This window comes from Xenopus laevis, chromosome 4L (genome assembly GCF_017654675.1).
Source record: "Xenopus laevis strain J_2021 chromosome 4L, Xenopus_laevis_v10.1, whole genome shotgun sequence".
Classification (NCBI taxonomy): Eukaryota; Metazoa; Chordata; class Amphibia; order Anura; family Pipidae; genus Xenopus; species Xenopus laevis.
In genome coordinates, this window is record NC_054377.1 from 99,039,348 (window position 1) to 99,064,121 (window position 24,774).

The window sequence follows — 24,774 nt, forward strand, 5'->3', positions numbered from 1 at the left end:
GGTGATACCAGCCCGGGAGAGAGTCCAGAAAAAGGTTCGGACTGGAACTTGGAAATCAGAAACATAGACCCAGTGTCCAGCAGCTATGGAGACCTATAAACTGGCAAGGAGGGAAGCCAGTTCATGGTTTAAATAAGGGCCAGACTTGCCTTTACCACCTCAGACCAGGCAAAGTGCAATAGAGTAGATAGGACTTCCTCAAAAAATAGTCAAACAAACACTGGCGACTTTTCATTTTTCAGGGTGATAGGCTGCAAAAGATTTTTTTCTGGGGTACCTGGCTTCTCCCCTACATTTCCTAGCATATGGCACCTAAACTATACACTGGGATTATGTGTAGGGCAATATAACACCTCTATTTTATTTTATGAAGGTTTCCCAGGCTTGTGTAGTGTAATGTATTGGCTGCAACATATACGTCCATTCAACTTTAACTTCCTGCCGTATGCAAATTCGGCAACGTCAGTGCAACTTCGCTTCGCTTGCAGCAGTAACGCTAGAGCAACTTCGCCAGCATTTCGCGCCCTGGACGCAATTTTGGATTTTAGTGAATTAGCGTTGTCCTGGCGAATCTACGCCTGTCAAAGTGTTGCACTTAATCTGTAGTTAACTCTGGTGGGCTAGTAAAAGCTCTGACAAGGGAGTTAGTTATTATAATGCTATCGGGCCAGAAGTGTCAGGGCACCCCCTTTATTATGCACACTATATCATCAACTAATTAAATCAGCATAAGTAAAAGTCCCCCACCATTTACTCTCACCACCATAAATGGTCCTTGTAAATACACTTGTACCACCTGTTCTTTCCCTTAGACTCTCCAATCCAAGATGGCAAAACCGTCAGGGTTTCGGCTTGTTTTCCAAAGTGGGATACAAATCACTAAATGCAGATATCAAGGAGCAGCACAATCTTTTTTTACTTCAGCAGTCTTTAAAAAATGAGGATTACTGCACAAATACTATAATTTTCTGCCTTGTATCCCATCGTTATGGTTATGGATACATGTATACAAGGATCCATTGTGACTAAAATATAATTATCATTCCAACAAAACACATTAAATGTGTTCAGTATATCCATAGTATCCCCAGTGTATGATTTACAGATTTTATTGCGACACATTGTTTTATTATTATTTTTGTACTTGAACAAGATCTGTAGTACCGCTCCTTTTATCCAACAGTAAAGCTCATTCAAAACACAGGTAAGTAATGCTTGCTGATGGATACAAAGATAACAAATAAAAAGAAATGTGCTCGAAACTTGTCGCTAATGGATAAGAAGAATTTATGGTGTTTTCGACTTGTCATTAAGTAACAAACACTTTTTTAATATAGAAAAGAAAAATAAGAGTGCATACTTATAGGGGTCAATTTATTAAACCTTGATTTTTTTCTGGTCATGGTTTATAGGGGGAAAACTCAAATTTTTCATGGAAAAAAACTGGAATTTTTGGAAATTTAACATACCCAAAAAGCTGCTAAAAAGCTGAATCCAAAAATACACCATCTCTAACCTGTCAAGGTCATATAGAAGTCAATGGCAGATGTCCCTAAAGTTGGTTCTTGACATTGTGATCTGCGCTGGATAATGAGAAAAAATCGGGGTTTGGTTCGATAATCTAAAAAAGACAGTATTTGCAATGAATATTCGATAAAATCGAGTTTTCAGAGTATCAATCGTACAATACGAATTGACAATAGATTTTGTCCCTATGTTTTGTCTACGATTTTTTTTCAAGAAAAATTATTGATAAATGAGTTAAATTCATGGAAGGGAGTTAGGTTGACTTTGTTTTCATAAAAAACTGAGATTAATTTGAAAGTTTTAGTAAATGAGCCCCTAAGTGTAACAATAAGAATATTTGAATTAAAAAGCTTTTACAAGATGTTTTTGGTCAGGTAGCTTAACTTAGGTTTCAGCTACTAAACTAGTTAATAGTGCAGTACTGGCCAGTGTAAGAAGCCCCAACATGATTCCCAAATGCCAACTTCATCCACATGTGATTTTGTTATGTTTTAATGAATTATACATTTTGAACTCTAAAAGCATATTTTGTTATTGCATAAGATAAATGATGACTTATCTGCAGTGTTGGGCTGGCCCACCAATACACATCCACATTTCAGTGGGCCCTCTTGCTTCTAACTATTTGACCAATTTGGTAGTCATTCCTCATTTCTGTATGGAAATAAGATGTAAGAATATAGTATAGAATGTAAAGAAAATAACTTAGAGAATAAAGAGGTTGAATGAGGACATCAGAAAAAGTAGTTTGGAGAGTGGGACCATGTCCTATGGATGATCTGCCGCTGGCATCCCAGTCCAACTCTGTTTAACAGCAACAATTATAGAGTATAAAGCTGAAACTGGAACTTGAAAAAATTATTCAGGAGCTGCAAACTACCCAGTATCTGAGCAAGTAAGTAGGTAATATGCATGGTGGAGAAGAGACACTATATTGAGAACATATCACTCAGATATTACACTTCACTGCATATTGTCAGCAACTAAACACAACTTCCCATGTATAATATAGATAAACACTGCATTCTGCATGATAAATGACTAAATATGTAATTCGCATATCTTGCTGGCAACAACTACATTATTATTATTTATAACAACTTCATTGCAGCTACTAACCCACTGAGCAAAATGGCCTGTGATATTGTCCAGGGCACAAGGATCCTGTGAACTTTTTAAAATGATATTGCCAGGGCAAAAGGCTACTACCAGATTTCTTGCTTTTAAATGACAATTATTTCCTATTGCGTGAGCTATACAGACTATCACTTACCTTCAATAAAACTATATTAGCTTGATACGAGTAGATCAGTTAGTCATCTTAGTAGTTTGGTCATTGAAAGTTATCCCAAGTAATTTTGTATCATTCTCACCTTAAGGTTAAGGCCATACACTATAAGATCCACTCTTTTGGCAAGGTTGCCAAACGAGTGGATACTAACCCGATATGCCCACTAACGGGCGGGGCTATATCGGGTGATTCCAAACGTTAGGCTCGGATCGTAGAGAAAAAAATCAAACTTGACTGATCGATATCTGGCCGATTTTTGGCTTGATTTCGAACGGGAGGACCCATTGGGAGCCCGCACACATGGGCAGATAAGCTGCCAAATCGGTCTGGAATCGATATCGGCAGCTTTAATCTGCCTGTGTATGGCCACCTTTAGACGATAATTACTCATGAGCCAACCTACACCCTCTTTCATGTAACATGGGACCTGAGGACTAATATTCTTGATAGAATACTTCATCTGAATATTTAGTTTCCTTGGAAACAAGAAGACTTTACTTAATTGTTCTTTAAGACTTTTTTTGGGGATTAGGAAATGAGGCTGTCAAAATGTTCAGAACCCTGAATGATTCACCTGATTCAGGAAACAATATTAGACTAAAATCATGCCACACAATGTTGCTTTGCAGACTGAACAAACAATATGTAGAAGTTTCCATAACTAAACATGCAGTCAGCCCCATTTGCACATCAGTATTTACACTGGTTGCACATCAGTAGTATTGTTAGTGCAAATAGTAATATAATACACAGTATTGCAGAAGCTGCTATAAATAAAAGATAGCTGATAAATGCAGTAAACTGATTTTGCATTAGTGACTTGAGTTGTAAAATATATATACATATTCCATACACAAGAACTTTTGGATTGAGTACAGACAATATGGATTGTATTGTGTATGCAGAAATCATTCTTATTGAACTGTTTTAGAGCAGGTTGAACAAATCTAACTACAAGCTAAAAGCTAAATCTCCAGAACAATATAAATAGCAAAACTCTAAAGAAATATAAGTTTGAAGACTAATTTACTGTGGGTGTCTGTGGTTTGTTTTATAAGCCATACAGTACACTCACACATTGCATGCAGTTTTCATAATTGTTTAACATAAATGACACAGACATTAAATTATAGGTAATAGGGGTCATTTACTTACTACGCTACACAACGTGCAATTTCATGCACAATCACCATGTTTTATACCCACAATTTAGTGGTGTTTTTTGAACAATAATTCCAGCATCGTTGTGTATGCTTGAAATCTAACATAAAAACTACTGAATTGTGTCAAAGTGCAATTGCATCAGTTTTAACACAATGGGGGCACAATTTTGTAAGGCGTAATTTTGGTTGGTGTCATTTCCACCAGTTACCACCAAAATTACATGTGGGGCTGATTCTTTAGGCGCAAGTCTGCTGGGTCCACTGATGCAGCCCCAACTTAGAACCCTGGAGCCACATTCGGTAGGAGGCAGAAGGAAGGCACAGGTGCCAAGTACAACTATACAGATACATGCAATTTATCAGGTACCTGACTGTAGACAATTTAGTGGCCCCCTCAAGTACACTTGCGGTCATACAGTATGCGGCATGCTGTGTGCATGAGCCCTGAATATATTCGAGACCTGGGTGCTCATGCATAAGAAGTAGATACAAAGTGCAAAATGATGGCACTCACAGGATTTAAAGCAAAAAACAGACAAAGGGTGTTTTTTTGACACCCTTTGTCTGTTTTTTGCTTGAAATCCTGTGAGTGCCATCATTTTGCACTTTGTGTGTATATATATATATATATATATATATATATATATATATATATATATATATATATATATATATATATATATATATATATTCCCGTATAAAAAGAAACACCATTTACATTTTTGTGTCAGGTTCCTGCACATGCACTTGCCGAATATGGCCCAAGCGGTTAAAATGGTTGCTATGGTAAAGCAATTGCCAAAAAGCAGCAAGGGTCAGCAGCAGAGACATTTTCACGCATGTGCATATACTTTTCAGCAGCCATATTGATTAAGTGTATGGGGAAACATGGCGCATGTGACAGAACGGTTAGGGGCCCATTCACTAAGTCGAGTGAAGGAATAGAGGAAAATAGACGAAAAATTGTTCAAATTTCGAATGTTTTTTTTTGGCTACTTCGACCATCGAATTGGCTACTTCGACCTTCGACTACGACCTTTCGACTTTGAATCGAACGATTCAAACTAAAAATCGTTCGAATATTCGACCATTCTATAATCGAAGTACTGTCTCTTTAAGAAAAACTTTGACCCCCTAGTTCGCCACCTAAAACCTACCGAGGCCAATGTTAACCTATGGGGAAGGTCCCCATAGGCTTTACAAGGTTTTTCTGATCGAAGGATAATCCTTCAATCGATGGATTAAAATCCTTCAAATCGTTCGATTCGAAGGATTTAATCGTTCGATCGAACAATTTTTCCTTTGATCGTTCGATTCGAAGGATTTAATCGTTCGATTCGAAGGATTTCATCGATCGAACGATTATTCCTTCAAATTGCGCTAAATCCTTCGACTTCGATATTCGAAGGATTTCAATTCGGCAGTCGAATATCGAGGGTTGATTAACCCTCGATATTCGACCCTAGGTAAATGTGCCCCTAAGTGTCATACATATTCAAAGGCACTGCACTTGAAATTAAGGTTATTTTGAAATAAAACCTAGCAATCTGCCACATGCTATAAATATCATAAGAATGGTTTCCTTGTCCTTTAACTAGTAAAAACAGCTTTAAAGTTGACCTTTTACCCAGACACAGAAAACTGTATAATAAAAGTTCTTTTCAAATTAAACATGAAATCCAATTTCATTTTTTATTAAAGCATTCATAGCTGTTGTAAGCTCATTTAAAAATATCAGCTGTCAATCAAAATGTGTCTGCCCCTCCTCTATGCCTTAGGCATAGAGGCTGGGCAGACAATTACTTTTACTTTATATTCAGCACTTCCTAGATATCACTGCTCTCTCCACATTCCCCCAGTTCTCTTAACCATTTAATTGTATAGCCAGTGAATAGAGATGGACATCGGGTCTCCCATTCTGGTGCACAAACAAGATTCTGAGATGATAAAAGGCTTGTCTTAATAACAGTGTCCACAAAAATGGCTCCTGCCTGCTTGCTATAATTATGAATTCCCAGACTGAAGGAAACAAGATTTAAATAATTTATATTGTGTAATTAAAGTTCATTTTGCTTGACTTATGTCAAAAAATAGGATTTTGAAAAAAGAATCTGGGTGACGGGTCCCCTTTAAACTAAAACTCATGTGGTTAATAGGCTAAATTATTATGGTTTGCTGGAACTTTTTTTTAAAGAATTTCCTAAGGGCTCTTACACATGAGCGTTCTCACCTGCGCTCCCCTGCGTTCCGTTTTTTGGCGTTCAGCCGCAGGGGAGCGCAGGAATAGACGCAAGTCATTATTTGAAATGGGGCTGTACTCACTCAGGCGCGTGTAGGCGCCGAACGCAGGTTCAGACGCAACATGCTGCATTTTTCCTGCGTTCGGCGCCTACACGCGCCTGAGTGAGTACAGCCCCATTTCAAATAATGACTTGCGCCTATTCCTGCACTCCCCTGCGGCTGAACGCCAAAAAACGGAACGCAGGGGAGCGCAGGTCAGAACGCTCATGTGTAAGAGCCCTTACTGCGCTGGAATAATTAATTCCAAAATGAAACATTAACCATTCAGAGCCAGATTTCAACCCAAAGTGTCCCTAGTCCGCTTGCAAACTGCTTGTCCCCCACAGCTCAAACCCACCTGATCTTGCACACTCCCCCCTCGCTTGCACCCCTGCTTCCTCTACTGCCCACTGCTGCTGGTGCGGTTCTCCAATCACTGGCATTGGGGACTTGGTGGGCATTCTGAAGATCTGACACAAGTATTGAATTTGATAAAAATGTGAATAAGTTAGGCCTTTTCTGTCTGAAAATATTATAAAGTTTTTTATAAATGGGAACAATATATAACCATTAGGAATCTTTCAAGATTCACCTGTTCAATGTTTCATAAATCAGCCTCCTAAATATTTTTGTCCTTCAATATTGCCAGACAATAACTTTATGACATAATTTACTTGTTATTAGGCACTTATAGAAATACAATTCTAAAAGGATTGATTCCAATTTTATACCTGCTGGCTAGTGATGAGCTAAATTTTTTGCTGGAAAATTAATAGTACTCTATGAAGTACTTCTACATTGTTAGATATTTCATAATGGAAAATTTAACCTGGCCTCAATCACACATATCACAATCGTTTTCTTAGTTTGTAATAATAATAATAATAATGGTGTGACAGAAACATGCAATAAAAGGAATCTTGCTTATAATAGAATGTTGCATGTAAAAAAAATCTCAAATGACAGGAAACATAAAGCAGAAAGAAATTTGTGACAGTTAAATGAGGGGTGGAGGTGAGTGGAAAATTATTATAGTTATGAAAGTTTGTCAGTTTGTATCGGGTGATCTTTAACTGAAATCCAGCTCATTAGAAATGTCCAATTAGCAATGCTAAACTCACTTCATTTCTTGAAATACCTAATTATATACATACATGTATCAAAGGTAAATTAGTTATTGTTAGACTTGGTTGCACAAAAATGGTTTTTATACAACAGCAGCATCTAGTGGACAATGTTCATATAATTTTAAAGCACAAAGAGTCCCGTGCTGTGCATTTCATATCATTACTTTTATTTTTTTTGTGTGGTTTTTCAAATATTTGCCTTTCTATTCTGCCTCTCCAGCCTGAAATTTAAAAAGCTGCCTGGTTGCATGAGTCACCAACTCTCAGAAAAAAAGATATATCTTGAGGCTAGCATTTAAAAATTAAGACCAACAGGGAGATGTCTTAGAATACCATAGTCTACACCTTATTAAAATTAATTTCAAGGTGAACACCCTCTTTGTTTTTTTCCCCTGACAGTCAGCCATGATATTCCTATCTATGTGTATAAAGATTACATTTATATTTCTTTAAAGGAGAATAAAAGTTAAAGTCACTGGGGTTGCCAAAATACACAATGCGCAATATGTTGGCACTCTAAAAATACTTGTTAATAATAATAATAAATAATTTAAGCAACCCCCCCAGTAATTAAAATCAATTACCTGATATCCTGTAATCCTAACATTTAGCAGCCTCCAGTGATTTTAAGTTTAGTCATCTTTTAATAATATCCTGAACATCTTACAAACATAAAGCCTGACACACACATACAAATAAATGGTGAGCACAACTTTCCCTTGTTTGTTATAGTTATACAGGAGCAGTGACCAGCTCCATGTTGTAGCTCCCACCCATCTATAGTCAGGTGATCCCAGTGATGGCCAATAAAAGGGCAACCATATTTGAGAGTTTTAACCTTGAAAAGCAGCAAGTAAGTTGCAGGTAAAACTTATTCCCTGTCTAAAATGTATAATAAAGCAATATAATTTTTAATGAATCTGATGCAAGTTAAGTGTAGGACTGGCCAGATATTGGATGACTTTGACGTAGTTGGCCAGCTTGAATATATTGCAATATATGGACAAACAATCCCTGTTTTGTTTAAAGAGTAAGGCATTTTTTAGTAGCTTATGGCACAAAATGTCTCGAATAGTTATCCTGGTGGTCTAGTGGCTTACCCTAAGGCAGGCGGGGGCGCCCGCCATGCCTTTGGCTGGGATGCCCGCTGCATTCCTCCTGTCCCATCCAGCGCTGATTCACCTATGGTCCGCACGGCTGCGCGCTTCTGGGTTTATGCACCGGCGTGATGACATCATCTTGCAATGGCGCGAAATTTAAAGTATTTAAAGCGGCTTTGAATGAAAACTCATTGCCCGTTGTTAGGTTCAATTTAGTTTGTTCCTGGTGCTATTTCTAATCCTATTGCCTTGCCTGGCTATTCTGAACTCTGTATCCTGACCCTTGCCTGCCTGTTTATTCTGAGCTCTTCAAGCTGATCCTTGCTTGTTTGATTATTCTAAGTTCTCCAATCCTGATTCTGGCCTGTCTGACTATTATACGCTCTCCAATCCTGATTCTGGCCTGTTTGAGTATTCTTAACTCTGCTTGTGCTGGCCCGGCCTGCCCGTCTACGCTACATTGTCTGGTCTGTCTACCAAGCTGTGTTCCTTCCATCCAGTATCCTTGGTGAAACGATTGTGCCCCTTTGATCATCCAGAACCTTTAGCTTTGCTCCTCTCTTAGTAAGACCTGGCAGCATCAAATTAGCTGAGGGCTGTTAAAGGCAGAAGCAAGAGCCGAGACCAGGGAGCCTAGCATTGGTTCTGGAGTTAGGGTGCCGAACGTGACAGTCTCTATGTCCTAAATATATTAATAATGGGTTGAGTGCAGAGGACCTCTTTTGTTTGTCTACAGCTATTATGAGGCCATGTGCCACAGCCTTGGAATTTTATGGCCCAGTGTTTATACCAGGGTTCTATAGATAGTGTAACGTCATAATTGATATACAAGGCGAGTCATGAATCTGTAATGTAATTTTCTGGATAATTATCCCATTTTATGGAAACACTTAGACAGCATAACTGTAGAATTCATAGCATTGCAAAGATGCTATAATTTTAAAAAAAATGCACAATTGATATCATTGTATAACTAAAGGATGATAGCTGGTTAGTCCGTCCACACATGTAGTTTAAATAAAGACATTTTTAAGAATAATCTTTGTGTGCTGTCTGAATCTTCAGAATACTGTGGGTCTAGTGGAAAGTGGCTATTTATGTACTATTCATGTTTCTTAGCCTTGGAAATTTGAATTTGAATTCTCCTGTGTTATAAACCTTTGGCATTGCCATGTGCTTTTATAAGAATGCAAAGCAAAAGAGATTTCACTTTGCAGTCAAGCATCATGGGGAGAAGATGAATGTTAAGAGATATTATCAGGAGAAGCTTTACATTTTATTGATACACAGATTATAACATTCTGATTTTGAATCAGAATGTGAAAAAGAACAAATGAGTCGGTGTGGACACAAAAGGCGACAGGTAGAACACACAAGGAATGTAAATGACACATACTTTTAGATAGTTTAGGATTATGATACTGTGTGACATCTACCAATGGACCTTCAAATAATATAATATTTTTTATCCGATTCGTGTCAAGTAGTGATGGGCAAATTTATTTGGCAGGCGCGAATTTGCGGCGAATTTGCGTGTTTTGCCGCTGGAGAATAAATTTGCGAAAATTCGCAGGTGAAAATTCGCTGGCGTCGTTGAAATTTTGACGCAGGTGATGGTTCAGACGCTCATTGACTTTAATGGGTGCTGGCGTCAACTTTGACTCCGGTGAATTGTTGCCGATGTCAAAATCGCCATTTTGTGAATTTTTTGACATTTTTGCAGATTTCGTGGGAAATTCACGAAATTCGTGGCAAAACGGGACAAATTTGCCCATTACTAGTGTCAAGATGCAAGTGAAACTGTGTCAACTTTGATACATCACCCTTAATTGCATCAGGCATATTTCCCTCTGGCATCTGCAAATGAACTGGAATATTGAGAGAAAAACATGCCAATTGCGCTTAAACTTGCACTTCGCACCACTATATTCTAGACTTTTAGCTGACAAATACATTTTAAAAAATTAAAAACTTGAGAAATAATCTGGGGGGGGTACAACAGCTACCAGCTATATGGGTTGTAGATAATAAATGTATGTTGCATTTTACTTATATACGGGGATGGGGCATAAGAGGTGATTGCATACACACAGTCACACATATACAGAGTCACATGCAATTTTTTGTGGGCCATTTTTGACAATGGTAGAACTGAATATGGCATAAGGGATCTTTTTAATTGCAAGATTCAGCTAGCTAGCTATCTTAAGTGTTAAAAAAAGCTTTTAGTAATGTACACTCCCTTAGACAGAAGGACAATTCTGTTTTCCTAGAATTCCAGTATAGTTACTGGTACCCACAAAACAATGCATCATTACATTTCGAGCATCATTTGCATTGCTATAAGCAATGGCAATACTATGCTAGATGCATGCAAAGGAACAACATAGGAAAGTAGCACTGGAAGTTATTATTCCATGTTGATTTCAGTGCTTCACTATTGCTTAGAAAATAAACATTATAGGTAGTTGGACCCCCTTAGCCTCATCGAACAGTGTCACTGGTTTTCTTTTAATGTTACTTAAGGACTTAATTACAGACACTTTTTGGCCAGATTTTAATGAATGCCCTAAAAAAGCAGCGACCACAAAACTGTGCAAGATTGTTCAATGATCCAGCAGAGTCCATGCCCTCCTATAGCTTAAGGCTATAAAAATCACAACGTTTAGAATTTAGAATGTTCTAAAAATAGATCTGTAATTTCCAAATAGAATCATTTTGAACAACCACCAAATATGATGCATGTTCCAAGGTCTGCAAGGAAGATATCCTGTGGGTTACGTATGGCAGGCATGCAATATTCCCCAGCAAGTAGTGAAGTTACATGAGCTAACATCATGCTACACTCACTGGATGGCTTTGGAACAACTGGACAATTCAGGTTATAGATAGGTCAGTATACACCTAAAACACCCCCCCCCCCCAACACACACACATACACTCACAATAACCAAGGTAATTTGTTCAGAGCTCTTTATCTGCCTTTGAACACTCAACCCCCTACCCTTGCTTAGCCTGCTGCCATTGTGCAGCTCATTATCAGAGGGCTTCTCAGTGCACTGGTAATTAGTGTTATCAGCTTCTCCTCCGCTTGTCAGACCTGGAAGGGACAGAAAGTGTCAAAGTGCTTTCATTTTCTTATTTAGTGCAAGAAATAACAACAACTGTAGATATTTCTTAATTAAAACTATAGGCAAAAAAGTATGTTCAGCTCAAGCCCTATTCATTGAGCTCATGTTGAAACAAGCTATTCAACTGTTTAACAGCAACACAGCAACTGAAACATGTATCTCAAGTATATCTGATATCTTTGCCCCAGGGTAAAGCGAAATTCAGTCGGCCTCATTAGAAAATGTGCATAAACACTATCTGAACTTCCAGATACAAACATAAAAGTATTTTTTTACACACACATTACGGATTCCACACATTGAAAGAAACTAAGATAGTCTGCAACATGTAAGAATCATTTTCCCACTCTTCTTAAGCTCACAAAGTCATTCAAACCCTCCCTTGTTGAGTTATGAAGTGGAGGATTCGGGGAATAGTGGCTGGTGTACAAATTCTCTGGAAATTAGAAGGAATCCATCACTTCACAATAAGAAAAGGTCAGGGGGGGGGGTGAATGTCTTTATCTTACCCTTTAAGGGATTTGATAATGGTTCTTATGAGCAGACAGACTATAGTGCTTTCCATTTCTTTCCAAGCCTCAAAGTAATAAAATGGGTGCAGAATTTAAAATACATTGTCATCACTCACAAATACGCCTGTCCCATCTATTCTAATGAATTATGTGCAAGAGTACATACTCACACAAGGTACCATGGAATTGACTAACCCATGGATTCCCTTAGGGAGTTGCGTAAATAGCTGACGAATGCCAATATTAATGTTAAATGACAGACAGGACACCATTATACCACAAATCTTGATCAATTAGCAGTAAGCATGTTTATTTAAATATAACGGGCAAGATTAAGTTAGACAAGAAACCCTTTCTCTTTCTTTAACTCCAGATTTTCCCATAAAGACATATGTTCAATGACAAAAACATAGCTTAGTGTTTATCACATTAAAACTCTATTGACGTCTATTGGGAAAAAGTGCAACTGAATTATGAGAAAGATTTTTTTTCTGCTCTAATTACATGTTGACGTTTTCACGTGATTAATCATAAAATAGTGTTTTCTCGTTGATTTGAATCTGGCCCAAAATATTTAACTCAGTGGGGCTCATTTATAAACTTTGTGCAAGGCGGAATGATTTGCACAGTGAAAATATTTGCCCTGCGTAAGGTTATATTTATAAAACTGGATAAGAGTGGTGTGGAAACAGAATTGCGATTTTTTTTTCACACTGCGAATGTCCATAAGAGATTTATAAATATGGCGAAAAATGCAAATCGTGAATACTCTGCGTCTGAGTTATGTCACAACTGGTGGCGGAGAAAATACTCGCAAAACAGTTTTGCAAATTGTGAATTTAAGTTACTGTCAATACTATTTTCACGCACAACAACTTCGCACACTGAGCACACTCACACAAAAACCGCCTCATTTGCGCGTCATTTGCAAAAATTTATGCAGAATGCGAATTCGCAAAAACTGGAAAGATGGGCACAGCAGTGCAATATTTTAGCATTCAGGAAAAAGCATGGGCAATACATGCATTTGCGAATAAATATGCGCTGCGCAAACTTTATAAATGACCCCCAATGTATGTCTTTCTTCAACTTGAGTTACAATGTAAGAGTGATACAACTGTGCAGAGAAGCTTTAGGAGACATGTTCTCTATTCTGGAGGCTGCCCAGCCAGACAGCTGGCCAGAACAAAATAGAGCTGTCCTCAAGTTTATATTAGCAGTATAAAACTTCAGTTAAGGAAACAGTTGCCAGGCAGGTTCCAAGTTAGTCTTCTGCGCATCTCCTTGCTGAACTCATTCTAGAAGCCTTCTGAACTAACTTTTGATAGGTAGACACTACTCATTGCAATTGGTCTTCTTTGTTTTCATTTGCCTTTTTATTCTGCCTATAACCTAAAATATAAATGTATCTTTTCCATTAGGCTTTCATGGCAGAATCTGCAAACCAAACTATTGACCTAATTAAAAAATTGCATCTTGAAGTTGGCAGTGAACGTTCCATTGTAATTTCTGATCTAATAAAGTTGAAGGTACAATGGTGTATATATAGTTTGTTTATTTGGGATTATTTTGGATCATTGGGACACACTAGGGTTGCAACCTTTGCCGGTGGCTAAACCTGGACAAAGGGGGCAGGGCAGATAGCATTGGGGTGTAGCAGTGATGTTTGGGTGGGCATGATGATGATGTTGTGGAGTTATGATGCCAGGTCAAAGTTATTCCGTGACTGGCTGGATTTCTGTCCAATTTTTGCAATGTTTTAAATGTGACAGAAAGTAGTGATGTGTGGGCCGACCTGATACCAACGGGACCCGCTGGTTTACCTGCTGGTCGGGCGGGTTTGGGTTGACCTCGCACTGCTCTGCGCGGGTGGCGGGCGGGTGCGGGTTGAGCTCTTCTCCTGCTCTTAGGGTTGCCACCTTTTTTAAAATGTATTACCGGCTGCTGGGGGCGGGGTCACAAAGTGGCGGGTCGTGACGTCAAAAGGGGCGGGGTCACGCCACAGTCGCTAGAAGAAGTAAAAGTTAAGGTAAGTTCCAGGGGATTGGGGGCAGGCCGAGGGCTCCTTTTAATGGTATTACAAATTTACCGGCAGCTACATTGCCGGTAAATTTGTAATACCGGCCCCGGCCATGGGTAACCATACCTGCTCTCCCCATCCGCCACCTTCAAATGCCGGCTTCGGACATTGCCTGCTTGCCCCGCCCATTGTGTGACGTCATCGGTGGGTGGGGGAAAACCCGGACCCGCACATCACTAACAGAAAGTTTTGAATGGACAGCCCTTTGACCAACTCCAGTTGAAAACCCACATGGCTGGAAACCCTACCTCTAGCTATTCTGCCCAATAAATAAGTCCAATCCTTTAAGTACAGGTAGGGGATCTATCCCCTCAGTTATTTAGAAAGCTTTGAAATACAGCAATGCTCATTTAGACAAACTATTTTTGATTGATTTGCTTATCTATGTTTCTGTAATAACAAGAACTGAACTGCGCTTGATAATGACTAAGCCATGTCAAGGTGAGTATCTTGGCACTTAATTGGTTTTCATTTATTGGCCAGATCATTGTTCAGGTTTCACAAGGCTGAAACAGAAAGTTGAGACCCAACCAGGCCTTAGAAAAACTGGCAACCCTAGCACACACATAGGTCACCTTCTTTGTAGGCCAAAAAGAAACAGGGACCGTGTAATAAGGTTTTAAACAGCTAAAACCATATAGAACATCCGCTCAGTTGCTGCATCCTCTTTTTGCGTTACCCTGTTCCTAACCATGGAGCCTCAGACGCTTACAGACTACAACTCCCAGCATGCAAATCGCTCTTTATTATATGTTGAAGGTTGCTGGGAGCTGTAGTCCAAGAACATCTGCACCCGGTTATGAGACAGCCAGCAATTGGAGCGGTTTCTCCTTGATCTCAGTTTAGTGATACTCTTCCTAAGAAGCTGTTTTATATAAGAGGCGAATGCCTTTCACATTTCAGAGCAAAGTCCACTTTTTATTTAACACTTGAGATCCTCTGCCACACAATCAAAGCTTTATAAAAGTTACTTCCGCTTCTGCGCAGTGAGAGCATTTGCAGCAGCCTGGGCGGGCTAAAAGAGGGTGTTGCGCCGCCCGCCTGTCATCCAACGGGGGCACAGCAGCACCAAAGCCAGAGATGGAGCCTGAGTCAGGGTCCAACTATGTATCGGGGTCTCCCGGGTGTCTGACTTCGGGGCACAGCTCCCTTTTAAGTCCGCTGCCCCTGTCTCCGGGCGCGCTGCAGTTTGATGAAGACGATGATGATCTGGAGGTGTTTAGTAAGGTATTGTTGCCTGCAATGAGCTTGCACTGTCACAAAGTTCTCTTATTCAAAGCCGTGTTCCTTCCGCTGTTTAAGAAATACATTTCCCAAGCCTGGTTATGTTTGAGCGAGGATTCTGGGAATTGTAGTTCTGCAACAAACAAAAAAAGTACAACTGAGCAAGTTTTCCGTCTCTCTTTCAATGGACTCTGGTTACAAGTGCTAGGAAAGGCAGCAGCGGGGCAAGGGGTGTGAGTATTCTTCCCTAGGCTCAGTGGCAGCGTTGAAATGCTCTGGAATCTCCCATTGAGCGAGGGGCGAAACCATTGTCTCGTTATGTACAAGCAGCGGATTTTCATGGATCTGCTTTTGTGCGTGGAGCCCGGGGATCAGACTGTTTTACTACCATTATATTGTATTGCTCAGCTGAAAAGCTCTTATCAAAGACAGGCTTTATTGTGATGTTATTGCTGTGTACCCACCCCAGTCCTCATTCTAATAGGACACATTGGACGAATCATTGCAATTAATACTAATTATTACATGTATTTACAAATGGCACAGATTCTTCACCCTCTGAGGCAAATTGGAGAGGCTTCAGATGGGGTTTTTTGCCTTCCCCCAACCTTTTTTTTTTTTTTTACCCATGAGCCACATTCACATATAAAGAGTTGGGGAGCAATACAAAATGAAAAAAACATCCTGGGGTGTGCCAAATAAGGATATGATTGGCTATTCAGTTTCTCTATGTGGATTGACAGCCTACGGGAGGCTCTGTTGGGCCATAAACCTGGTTTTTAATGCAACTAAAACTTACCTCCAAGCCGGGAATTTAAAAATGTGCACCTGCTTTGAGTCCACTGGGAGCAACATCTAAGGGGTTGGAGAGCAACATGTCGCTCACAAGCCACTGGTTGGGGATCACTGGTCTAGATCAACTAGCAATTAGGCAGGATAAAAATAGAGTTAAAAGGTTGAACTTGATGGGCGTGTGTCTTTTTTCAACCTAACTTACTTTGTTACAATGCAGTGAGGCCTTAGATACCTCCGTAACATAACTTGCTTGGAAATGGATGTTGTTCAGTGCGGACACCAGCAGAAACAATAACTGCTATCATCTAAGTGATGCACACCCACTTGTGTGACCTTTGTGATAGTTCAAGAAGCTGGCAGATCAGTGGCAAGAGTGTAACAACGTGTAATGCTTTTCTTTCTCTTATATATAAAATGTATTTAATGCACATACAGTTCAACCCCCATTTTATGCTTTTCTGGGCACCGAATGGCGTAAGTCAGGAAAATGCATTATATATTGATGGGCAGTTTTGGACTGGCCCACCGGGATACCAGGAAAACTCCCGGTGGACCCAGGTGTCAGGGGGCCCTTGTGCTGCTAAAGATTTGACCAATTTCATGGCCATTTCCTATTTGTTTGAGAACAAAGAGGCTAAAAAGATGGAATAATAGATTCCAGTATGTAAAGAATAGAGACTAGGAGAATAGAGGTTGAGTGAGGACAACTTTAAAATCACTGTATGTAAACTTGAGGTTTCACTGTAAACAAAGAGCACTTTGATAAACAACCTACACTATATATTAAAGGGAAATTAAACTTCCCAGCCTCCACTTTTTTAAGTGTTTAGCCCACCCCAACTATGTTGTATAACCGTGCCGCTAAATTTAACAGGTTCTCACTTGTGGCCATCACAATGCATCATGCAGACTGGAAACAGATCTGGTTTCAGGTGTATAAGCTCCTGGACCAACAGGGAGTCTTACACCAGATGTCGTGTTGCCAAACTGTGTGGCCGCCAACCTGTCACAGAGCTCTGAATTTGTACATCCGATATGGACGTAGGTTTAAAACTACAAGTTTGTCATCTTTTATCCAGAAAGCTCTGAATTACAGGAAGACACGTAGAGTGCATTTTAAGCAAACAATCAAATGTTTTACATTTTTCTTTTTTTCTCTATAATAATACTGAAGTACCTTGTACTTCATAACTCAGGTAGTATAAAGCCAAACAATGTAATTGGGTTTATTAAACATGTGATTTTGTTTTTTTTTTTATGTAAAGTGTAATTTTTCACCTTCTAAAGCAGCTCTGGGGAGGGGGGTAGCCGGCCTTGTAAACTGTTCTAAATTTATAGGAAATGAAGTGATGAAAAAAAAAGTTTTTCCCATGACCGTATCCTTTAAGAATCTGCACCTGAATTACTGAGCTGCCAGACTGAAACTGACACATTAAACTTTAAATTTAGATTTTGGAAAATCAGTAAAAAATCAGTAAAAAAAAAAAAAAAAAAATTGTTTGACCCCCATAACCTGATAGCATTTTCAGTTGCAGGATGAATATAGGCAGAATGAGAGCAGAAAATATCATACAAAATAATGATGATTAATTGTAACACACTAAAAGTAAACATCCTTTTAAAGGACAAGTCACCCCCAAAATAAAAATGTGCCTATGCCTAAAAAAAACATACTTGTAAGCAACCTTCTAATATATATTTCTAATTACATTATTTCTATTAAAAAATGTCAGTACATTTTAATAAATAGCAAAAACAGTTGCTATTGAAAGCAGTATTTGCTTAACTCCTGGTTGTTACTTTTTAAACAATGTTGCAAAAGTCTTCCTTCCCCAGCAAAGACAGGTCTGTTAATCAGCTGCTTGTTTTACATTGTAACAACAGTCAAGCCATCCGGTCAGAGAATAAACTGGGACAAAAGCTTTCGAGCAATACAAATAACTTAAAAACCATAGAAAATTTTTAATGAATGTATGTTGCAAAGTTGCTTTGAATTCTGTTTTCTTTTATTTGGTTTGACATTTTCTTTAAGAGACCTGAGAAAAATCGAGATAACAGAAACATGTGAAGTATTTTTGAATATGGAGTCTTGGCTGGAGGAGAGCTGGTTTCTGCAATTTGCTTTTCGAATTATTAGCTTTTTCCATTCTGCCTATTTCCAACGTGCAAATGAAAATACCATCCAGTTGTAGATATTAAAGGACCTGGAAAGGCTAAATGTTAACCCCCCCCCCCAGTTTTTCCCTTGTGCCAATGCTTTTTTTTCTTAGGATAAGAATGCATTGGCCCAATGAAATGACTTCATTGAATTCCTGGCTTGGAACATCTTCATGATGATCCCATAGGCTGTTGACTATATCTATTTTTTAATTTATTTTTTAATCCATATATCTATTTATATGTTGTTCTAAGACTGCATTGTAAGCATATGCGGATTGTTAAGGAACTGTACTTTGCACTGAAGTCTTCGAACATCCGTTCCAAAGTTTACTTTCTGCTGATATGACAGGAAAGAAAATGAGCTGTCCGTTTTACTGAATGCCTTGTAAGCTTCTGAGTTTTGTGAAGCATTGCCAAGTGCCAGTACGTGGAAGCACATAATTATAGGTTTTGTGGTTAGAGCTCTTATGCTTTTAGCTTTAGCTCCTTAACATTTGCTATGCACTAAATAAAAAGCATTCCTCTGGTACAGATTCTATTGTTATTTTGTAACCCTTGTTTGTTCAAATATATTGAGTTTCTTGTTGTACATTATTGTAACACTGCATAACTTGCTATATACAGTTAGGCCCATAAATATTTGGACAGAGACAACTTTTTTCTAATTTTGGTTCTGTACATTACCACAATTAATTTTAAATTATACAACTCAGATGCAGTTGAACTGCAGACTTTCATCTTTAATTCAGTGGATTGAACAAAAAGATTGCATAATGTGAGGAACTAAAACCTTTTTTAACACAATCACTTCATTTCAGGGGCTCACAAGTAATTGGACAAATTACAAAAACTGAAAATAAAATTTTCATTTCTAATAATTGGTTGAAAATCCTTTGCAATGACAGTCTTGAACTCATGGACATCACCATATTCTGAGTTTCCTATTTTTAATGCTCTTCCAGGCCTTTACTGCATTACTGCAATGGCTTTCAGTTGCTGTTTGTTTGTGGTTCTTTCTGTCTTCAACAAGTGAAATGCAGCTCAATTGGGGTCAGATCAGGTGACTGACTTGGCCATTCAAGAATATTCCACTTCTTTGCTTTAATAAACTCCTGAGTTGCTTTGGCTTTATGTTTTGGGTCATTGTCGATCTGTATTATGAAATTCCTCCCAATCAATTTCACTGCATTTAGCTGGATTTAAGCAGACCGTGTCTCTGAACACCTCAGAATTCATTCAGCTGCTTCTGTCCTGTTTCACATAATGGATAAACACTAGTGTCCCAGTGCCACTGGCAGCCATGCACACCCAAACCATCACACTGCCTCCACCATGTTTTACAGATGATGTGGTATGCTTTGGATCATGAGCTGTTCCACGCCTTCTCCATACTTTTTTCTTGTCATCATTCTGGTAGAGGTTGATCTTGGTTTCATCTATCCAAAGAATGTTTTTCCAGAACTGTGTTGGCTTTTTTAGATGTTTTTGAGCAAATGTCCATTCTAGCCTTTGTATTCTTGATGCTTATGAGTGGCTTGCACCTTGCAGTGCACTCTCTGTATTTACTTTCACGCAGTCTTCTCTTTATGGTAGACTTGGATATCGATACACCTACCTCCTGGAGAGTGTTGTTCACTTGTTTGGCTCTTGTGAAGGGGTTTCTCTTCACCATGGAAATGATTCTGTATCATCCACCACTGTTGTCTTCCGTGACGTCCAGGTCTTTTTACATTGCTGAGTTCACCAGTACTTTCTTTCTTTCTCTGGATGTACCAAACTGTAGATTTTGCCACTCCTAATATTGTAGCAATTTCTCGGATGGGTTTTTTTCTGTCTCTGCAGCTTAAGGATGGTTTGTTTCACCTGCATGGAGAGCTCTTTTGACCGCATGTTGTGGTTTGTTCACAGCAAAATCTTCCACATACAAGCACCCCCCTCAAATCTACTCCAGAGCTTTTATATGCTTCATTGATAATGCCATAACAAAGGAATTGCCCACAACTGCCCATAAAATAGCCTTTGAGTCCGTGCCCAATTACTTTTTAGCCCCTGGTCCAATTACTTTTGAACCCCTGAAATGAAGGGATTGTGTTAAAAAAAACATTTTTATGCAATCTGTTTGTTTAACCAACTGAATTAAAGCTGAAAGTCTGCAGTTTAACTGCATCTGAGTTGTTTCATTTAAAATTCATTGTGGTAATGTACAGAACCAAATTTAGAAAAAAGTTGCCTCTGACCAAATATTTATGGGCCTAACTGTACATAAGCAGATGAGGCTAGTAATGGTGATGGCTGGTTTAGGTACAAATAAAAGGAGTTATCAATGTTTTGCAAAAGTACAAGTGCACTCTAACGAGAGATGGTTGTAGATGGGTTTCTGGTACAGGTTAAGGATGGCCTCGGAAAAGAGGTAGCTGCTACTATTAAGGTATATCATGAACATTCGGATTTCAAGAAAAAAAAGTCTTGAACCTCTCCAGCTACCACTGGCAAAAACGCATCCTGGTTTGCTAGGATCAACAATATTCCAGCTATTGGCCACAAAAACCCAGGTAAAATGGCTTACCTTGTTTTGCTTTGACCTTATCATTTAGGTGGTTTCACAGAGGTGGAATCAATTTCTGGCTTTTAGGAATGAGATTTAAACTGGCCATACACAGGCAGATTTTAGCTGTCCATTCAGCCCCTTCAGACAGAGCCTGCAGTTTATCTGGCAGTGTATGGGCCCTATACAGTGTCCTATCTGATATATATCTGGCTAAAAATCAGGTTTCATAATCCAATATGGACAAGACTTACAGCATTGTGTATTTGCTCAGGCCCAAACAATTAGATTGGCCCAATATCACTACCACAAGGTGGCCATATCGTGTAAACAAGCTTGCTAAACAAGCAAAGCAAGTTTTAGTTAAGCATAAATCTGATTTGACTAATTTAAAACAAACATAATTGTGTAAACACTTTGAGGACTATAAACATAGGAGGGTGTATGGTTAGTTATTGTGCTTTTGAGTGCCTTTATTGGATTCCATTAATCAACTTCATCTTTGACCTTGTTTCTTTTTCCTTGTTTATCTCCCACTACTACAGGTATGGGACCTATTATCCAGAATGCTCGGGACCTGGTGTTTTCTTGATAATGGATCTTTACGTAATTTGGATCTTCATACTTTAAATCTACTAGAAAATCATGTAAACATTAAATAAACCTAATAGAATGGTTTTAAATCCAATAAGGTTTAATTATGTATTAGTTTGGATCAAGTACAATGTACTGTTTAATTATTATAGAGAAAAGGGAAATATGTTTTCAAAAATTGTATTATTTGGATAAACTGGAGCCTATGGAAGACAGCTATTCCGTAATTTGGAGCTTTCTGGATAATGGGTTTCCAAATAACTGATACCATACCTGTACTTTGTTAATTTGGCCTTTCTATTTCTATTGCCTGACCCTGTATTGCTCTAGTGAATTTGACTGCTTTGAAAGTTTTAATACAGAGCATATGTGGTTAGTAACTTAAGTACCAGTCCCTCACTTGTTGTGGGTAACAAAGCACAAAATGGGTGAATGCACAAATATATGTCCTAAGCATATCCTCTTAACGTGATAGAACTCACCAAGGTAGAATCATGGCCCAGGTGCTCCTGCCCCAGGCCCTCTGCTTAAGGAGGCGGACAATCCTAATGACACGAAACACATAAGGCTCGAGATGATTGTTTAATAAAAGATTTTTTCTAAATTTTAAATCTATGTTTTTGGTCTGATTTATCTGTAGTTTTCCACTGAGTGCCCTAAAGCCTCTTTTTTTCGCATTGTACACAATGGGTGAACAAGACGATTTATTGGCCATAACAAACCTGTACTAGTGTAGGTGATGAACCATACCTAGTTTCCTTTCCACTGGCAGTAATGTTAATTGCTGTTAGGAAATCATATTTCAGGCTACTTTAGTGATGTGTATGTCTTTCCAGCATGATTTCCATTACTGCTGATAGTAAGGGATATTTTGTCTGCTGCGTTAGCTACAAACTACAATCTGCAACAAAAGGTCCCGTTTGCCATTGCCTTAGCTAATTTTTAATCCTGTGATCTGAAAAGTATAAAGTGATGGAACTTTGCAGTATAAAAGTCCTAAATAAATAAGACTAAATTAACTTTACTTTGGTTTTGAGATAGTCTGGTGTAGTATACTGCTTGTACAGTAAGTGGGTACTGCCCTGAGCACATTTAAATATTATAATTTATAATAAGTATATTATACACTTAGGGCAGTAGATTGTGGCAGCACAATGCTGTCAGCTTAGGCACAGAATGACCACTGTAGAACTGTTGTCCTACCAACACAGGCACTGTTAGGCACAGGCCCACAAACATATCATTTACAGATGTACAAACATTTTTGAACTCCACACACATTCTATTTTGTGCTCCTTTCTTTCTGCCCCTGTTATTTGCTTTCCTCCACTTTCCCCCTGGCCTCTTTTTCTTATTTTTTTTGCTCTTTCTGGCTTTTTTAAATTATTTTTCACATCCCAGTAACTCTTATTCATTCTTATATTTCAAGTTTGCTTTTTCCACTCCTCTTACATCTGCCAGGTTATCAGCAAACTTTCCTTAATTTACTCCCTCAGTTCCAAATTCTCTACATTAATTGCTCTCCCTTTCTCTGTTTTCAGATTGTCTCCTATGTCTCCTACTCTGACCCAATTTCTTCCTCTACTATAACACTTTTCTTTTCCTCTGCACTTTTTATCTACCCTACCCACCATGACTCCTCTCCACCATTATGTTCTATTTTTACAAAAACACCCCTGCTTACTGACCTGCTAGTCTAAAGGCTGTTTAAGATGGCAGGGGATGGGAACTGATGGAAGTCATTAGGTTGTTGCACAGGGACAGAACTGTTGGGGGGGGGGAGGTCGGTTAATGTATACATGGATATTTTATTCATTGCTGACCTCAGGTACTTCCTTTCATCTTTGCTATACCTTCAACGCTGCTGCACTTGCCAACAAAGTTTAGGTGCCAGAACATAGAGCAGAAACTGGATTGGCTGGAGGGAGGTGCAAGTTTCATCCAGCCAATCAGATTACCAGCAGCAGTACCAGACTTTAAGATTAAAGTTACACACCAAAGCTGTAGCAGAAGAAGGATAATATAGTTGCTATGGATTGTAAAATATGCAAACTCACAGTAGTTACAGTCCCACCTGACATTTAGGCTGCCAGTAGTGTCCCCTACACCAAGCTGGAGACTTTGCACTAGTAGTAAAAGATACAAATACAATTTTGTTTTTCTTCTCTTTTTTTCCCCGTGTGTCAGCAGAGACTGCAGGCAGTTTTGGGAAGGCTTAACCTTCCCAAGCCTTAATGAAAATCTGCCCATGGGCTTGGATCAAGTACAAGGTACTATCTTCTTCTTACAGGAAATTTAGGAAAATTTAGAATGGAGTCTATGGGAGGTGGCCTTCCTGTCATTTGGAGCTTTCCGGATAACTGATCCCATACCTGTATAAGGTATAGGTATTTGATCCATTATCCTGAAACCTGTTCTCAAAAAAACCCTAATTCAGCCCCATACCTGTATCCGCACCGTGTGCAAGGTAGCCCTTAATCTCAACACACACCCCCAGAGGCTTGCATCTATTATTTTACAACAGCTAACCCAGCAACCCTCGGTACACTATATTGTGTTGGCTAGCAAGGACATGTGTAGGGTCTAATTTACTACGAACATCGGTTTTAAATTGCACCAGTGCAGTTGCCCCTAGGAACCAGTCAGATGTTCACATTAATTTTCCAAATCGTTAGTCTCATCAAAATCGATTTGCTAATGGTTCAGTTTAGCACCTCTGTTCTCCTTAAGACTGTGAAACAGATGACTAGTTGTACATATATTTAGTAGTGTATGTCATCAGCAGAACATGAAAACCGTGTGTGTGTTTGGAGTGTATTTTCTCTTTAAAGCAATGGTGCTGAAATAAGGTAACTGAAGAAATTAACACTTGCCAAATGTTTAATTTGCTGCAGATGGCATCACTGTCTGGAGAGATTTGCAGTAAATATCAATTCCAACACAGTTTGTTATGCTAAGAAGAGCTGCTATAAACTAGAAAAAGAAGAAAAATACTTTGGAAATGCAATAAAAAAACAAAAACAAGAATATACTATTCTTTTATCAACTTATACCTGTATAACTTATCCCTTATCCGGAAACCTGTTATCCAAAAAAAGCTCAGAATTACAGAAGGTAATTTCCCATAGAGCCCATTATAAGCAAATAATTAAAATTTTTAAAAATGATTTCCCTTTTCTCTGTAAACAGTACCTTATACTTGATGGTAATTAAGCTGTGCACATCTATATTGCAAGCAAAACAAT

The 24,774-nt window shown here is 38.7% G+C and overlaps 1 protein-coding gene across 1 annotated transcript in view; it reads left to right on the top strand.

The window, feature by feature from the left end:
• The first annotated feature begins 15,192 nt into the window (after positions 1-15,192).
• snx7.L (sorting nexin 7 L homeolog) overlaps positions 15,193-24,774 on the top strand; it is a 40,056-nt gene continuing 30,474 nt past the window's right edge. The window contains exon 1 of the mRNA XM_018258545.2: positions 15,193-15,438. Coding sequence (XP_018114034.1) covers positions 15,292-15,438 — 147 coding nt within the window. The 5' untranslated portion in view covers positions 15,193-15,291. The remainder of the gene's footprint in view (positions 15,439-24,774) is intronic.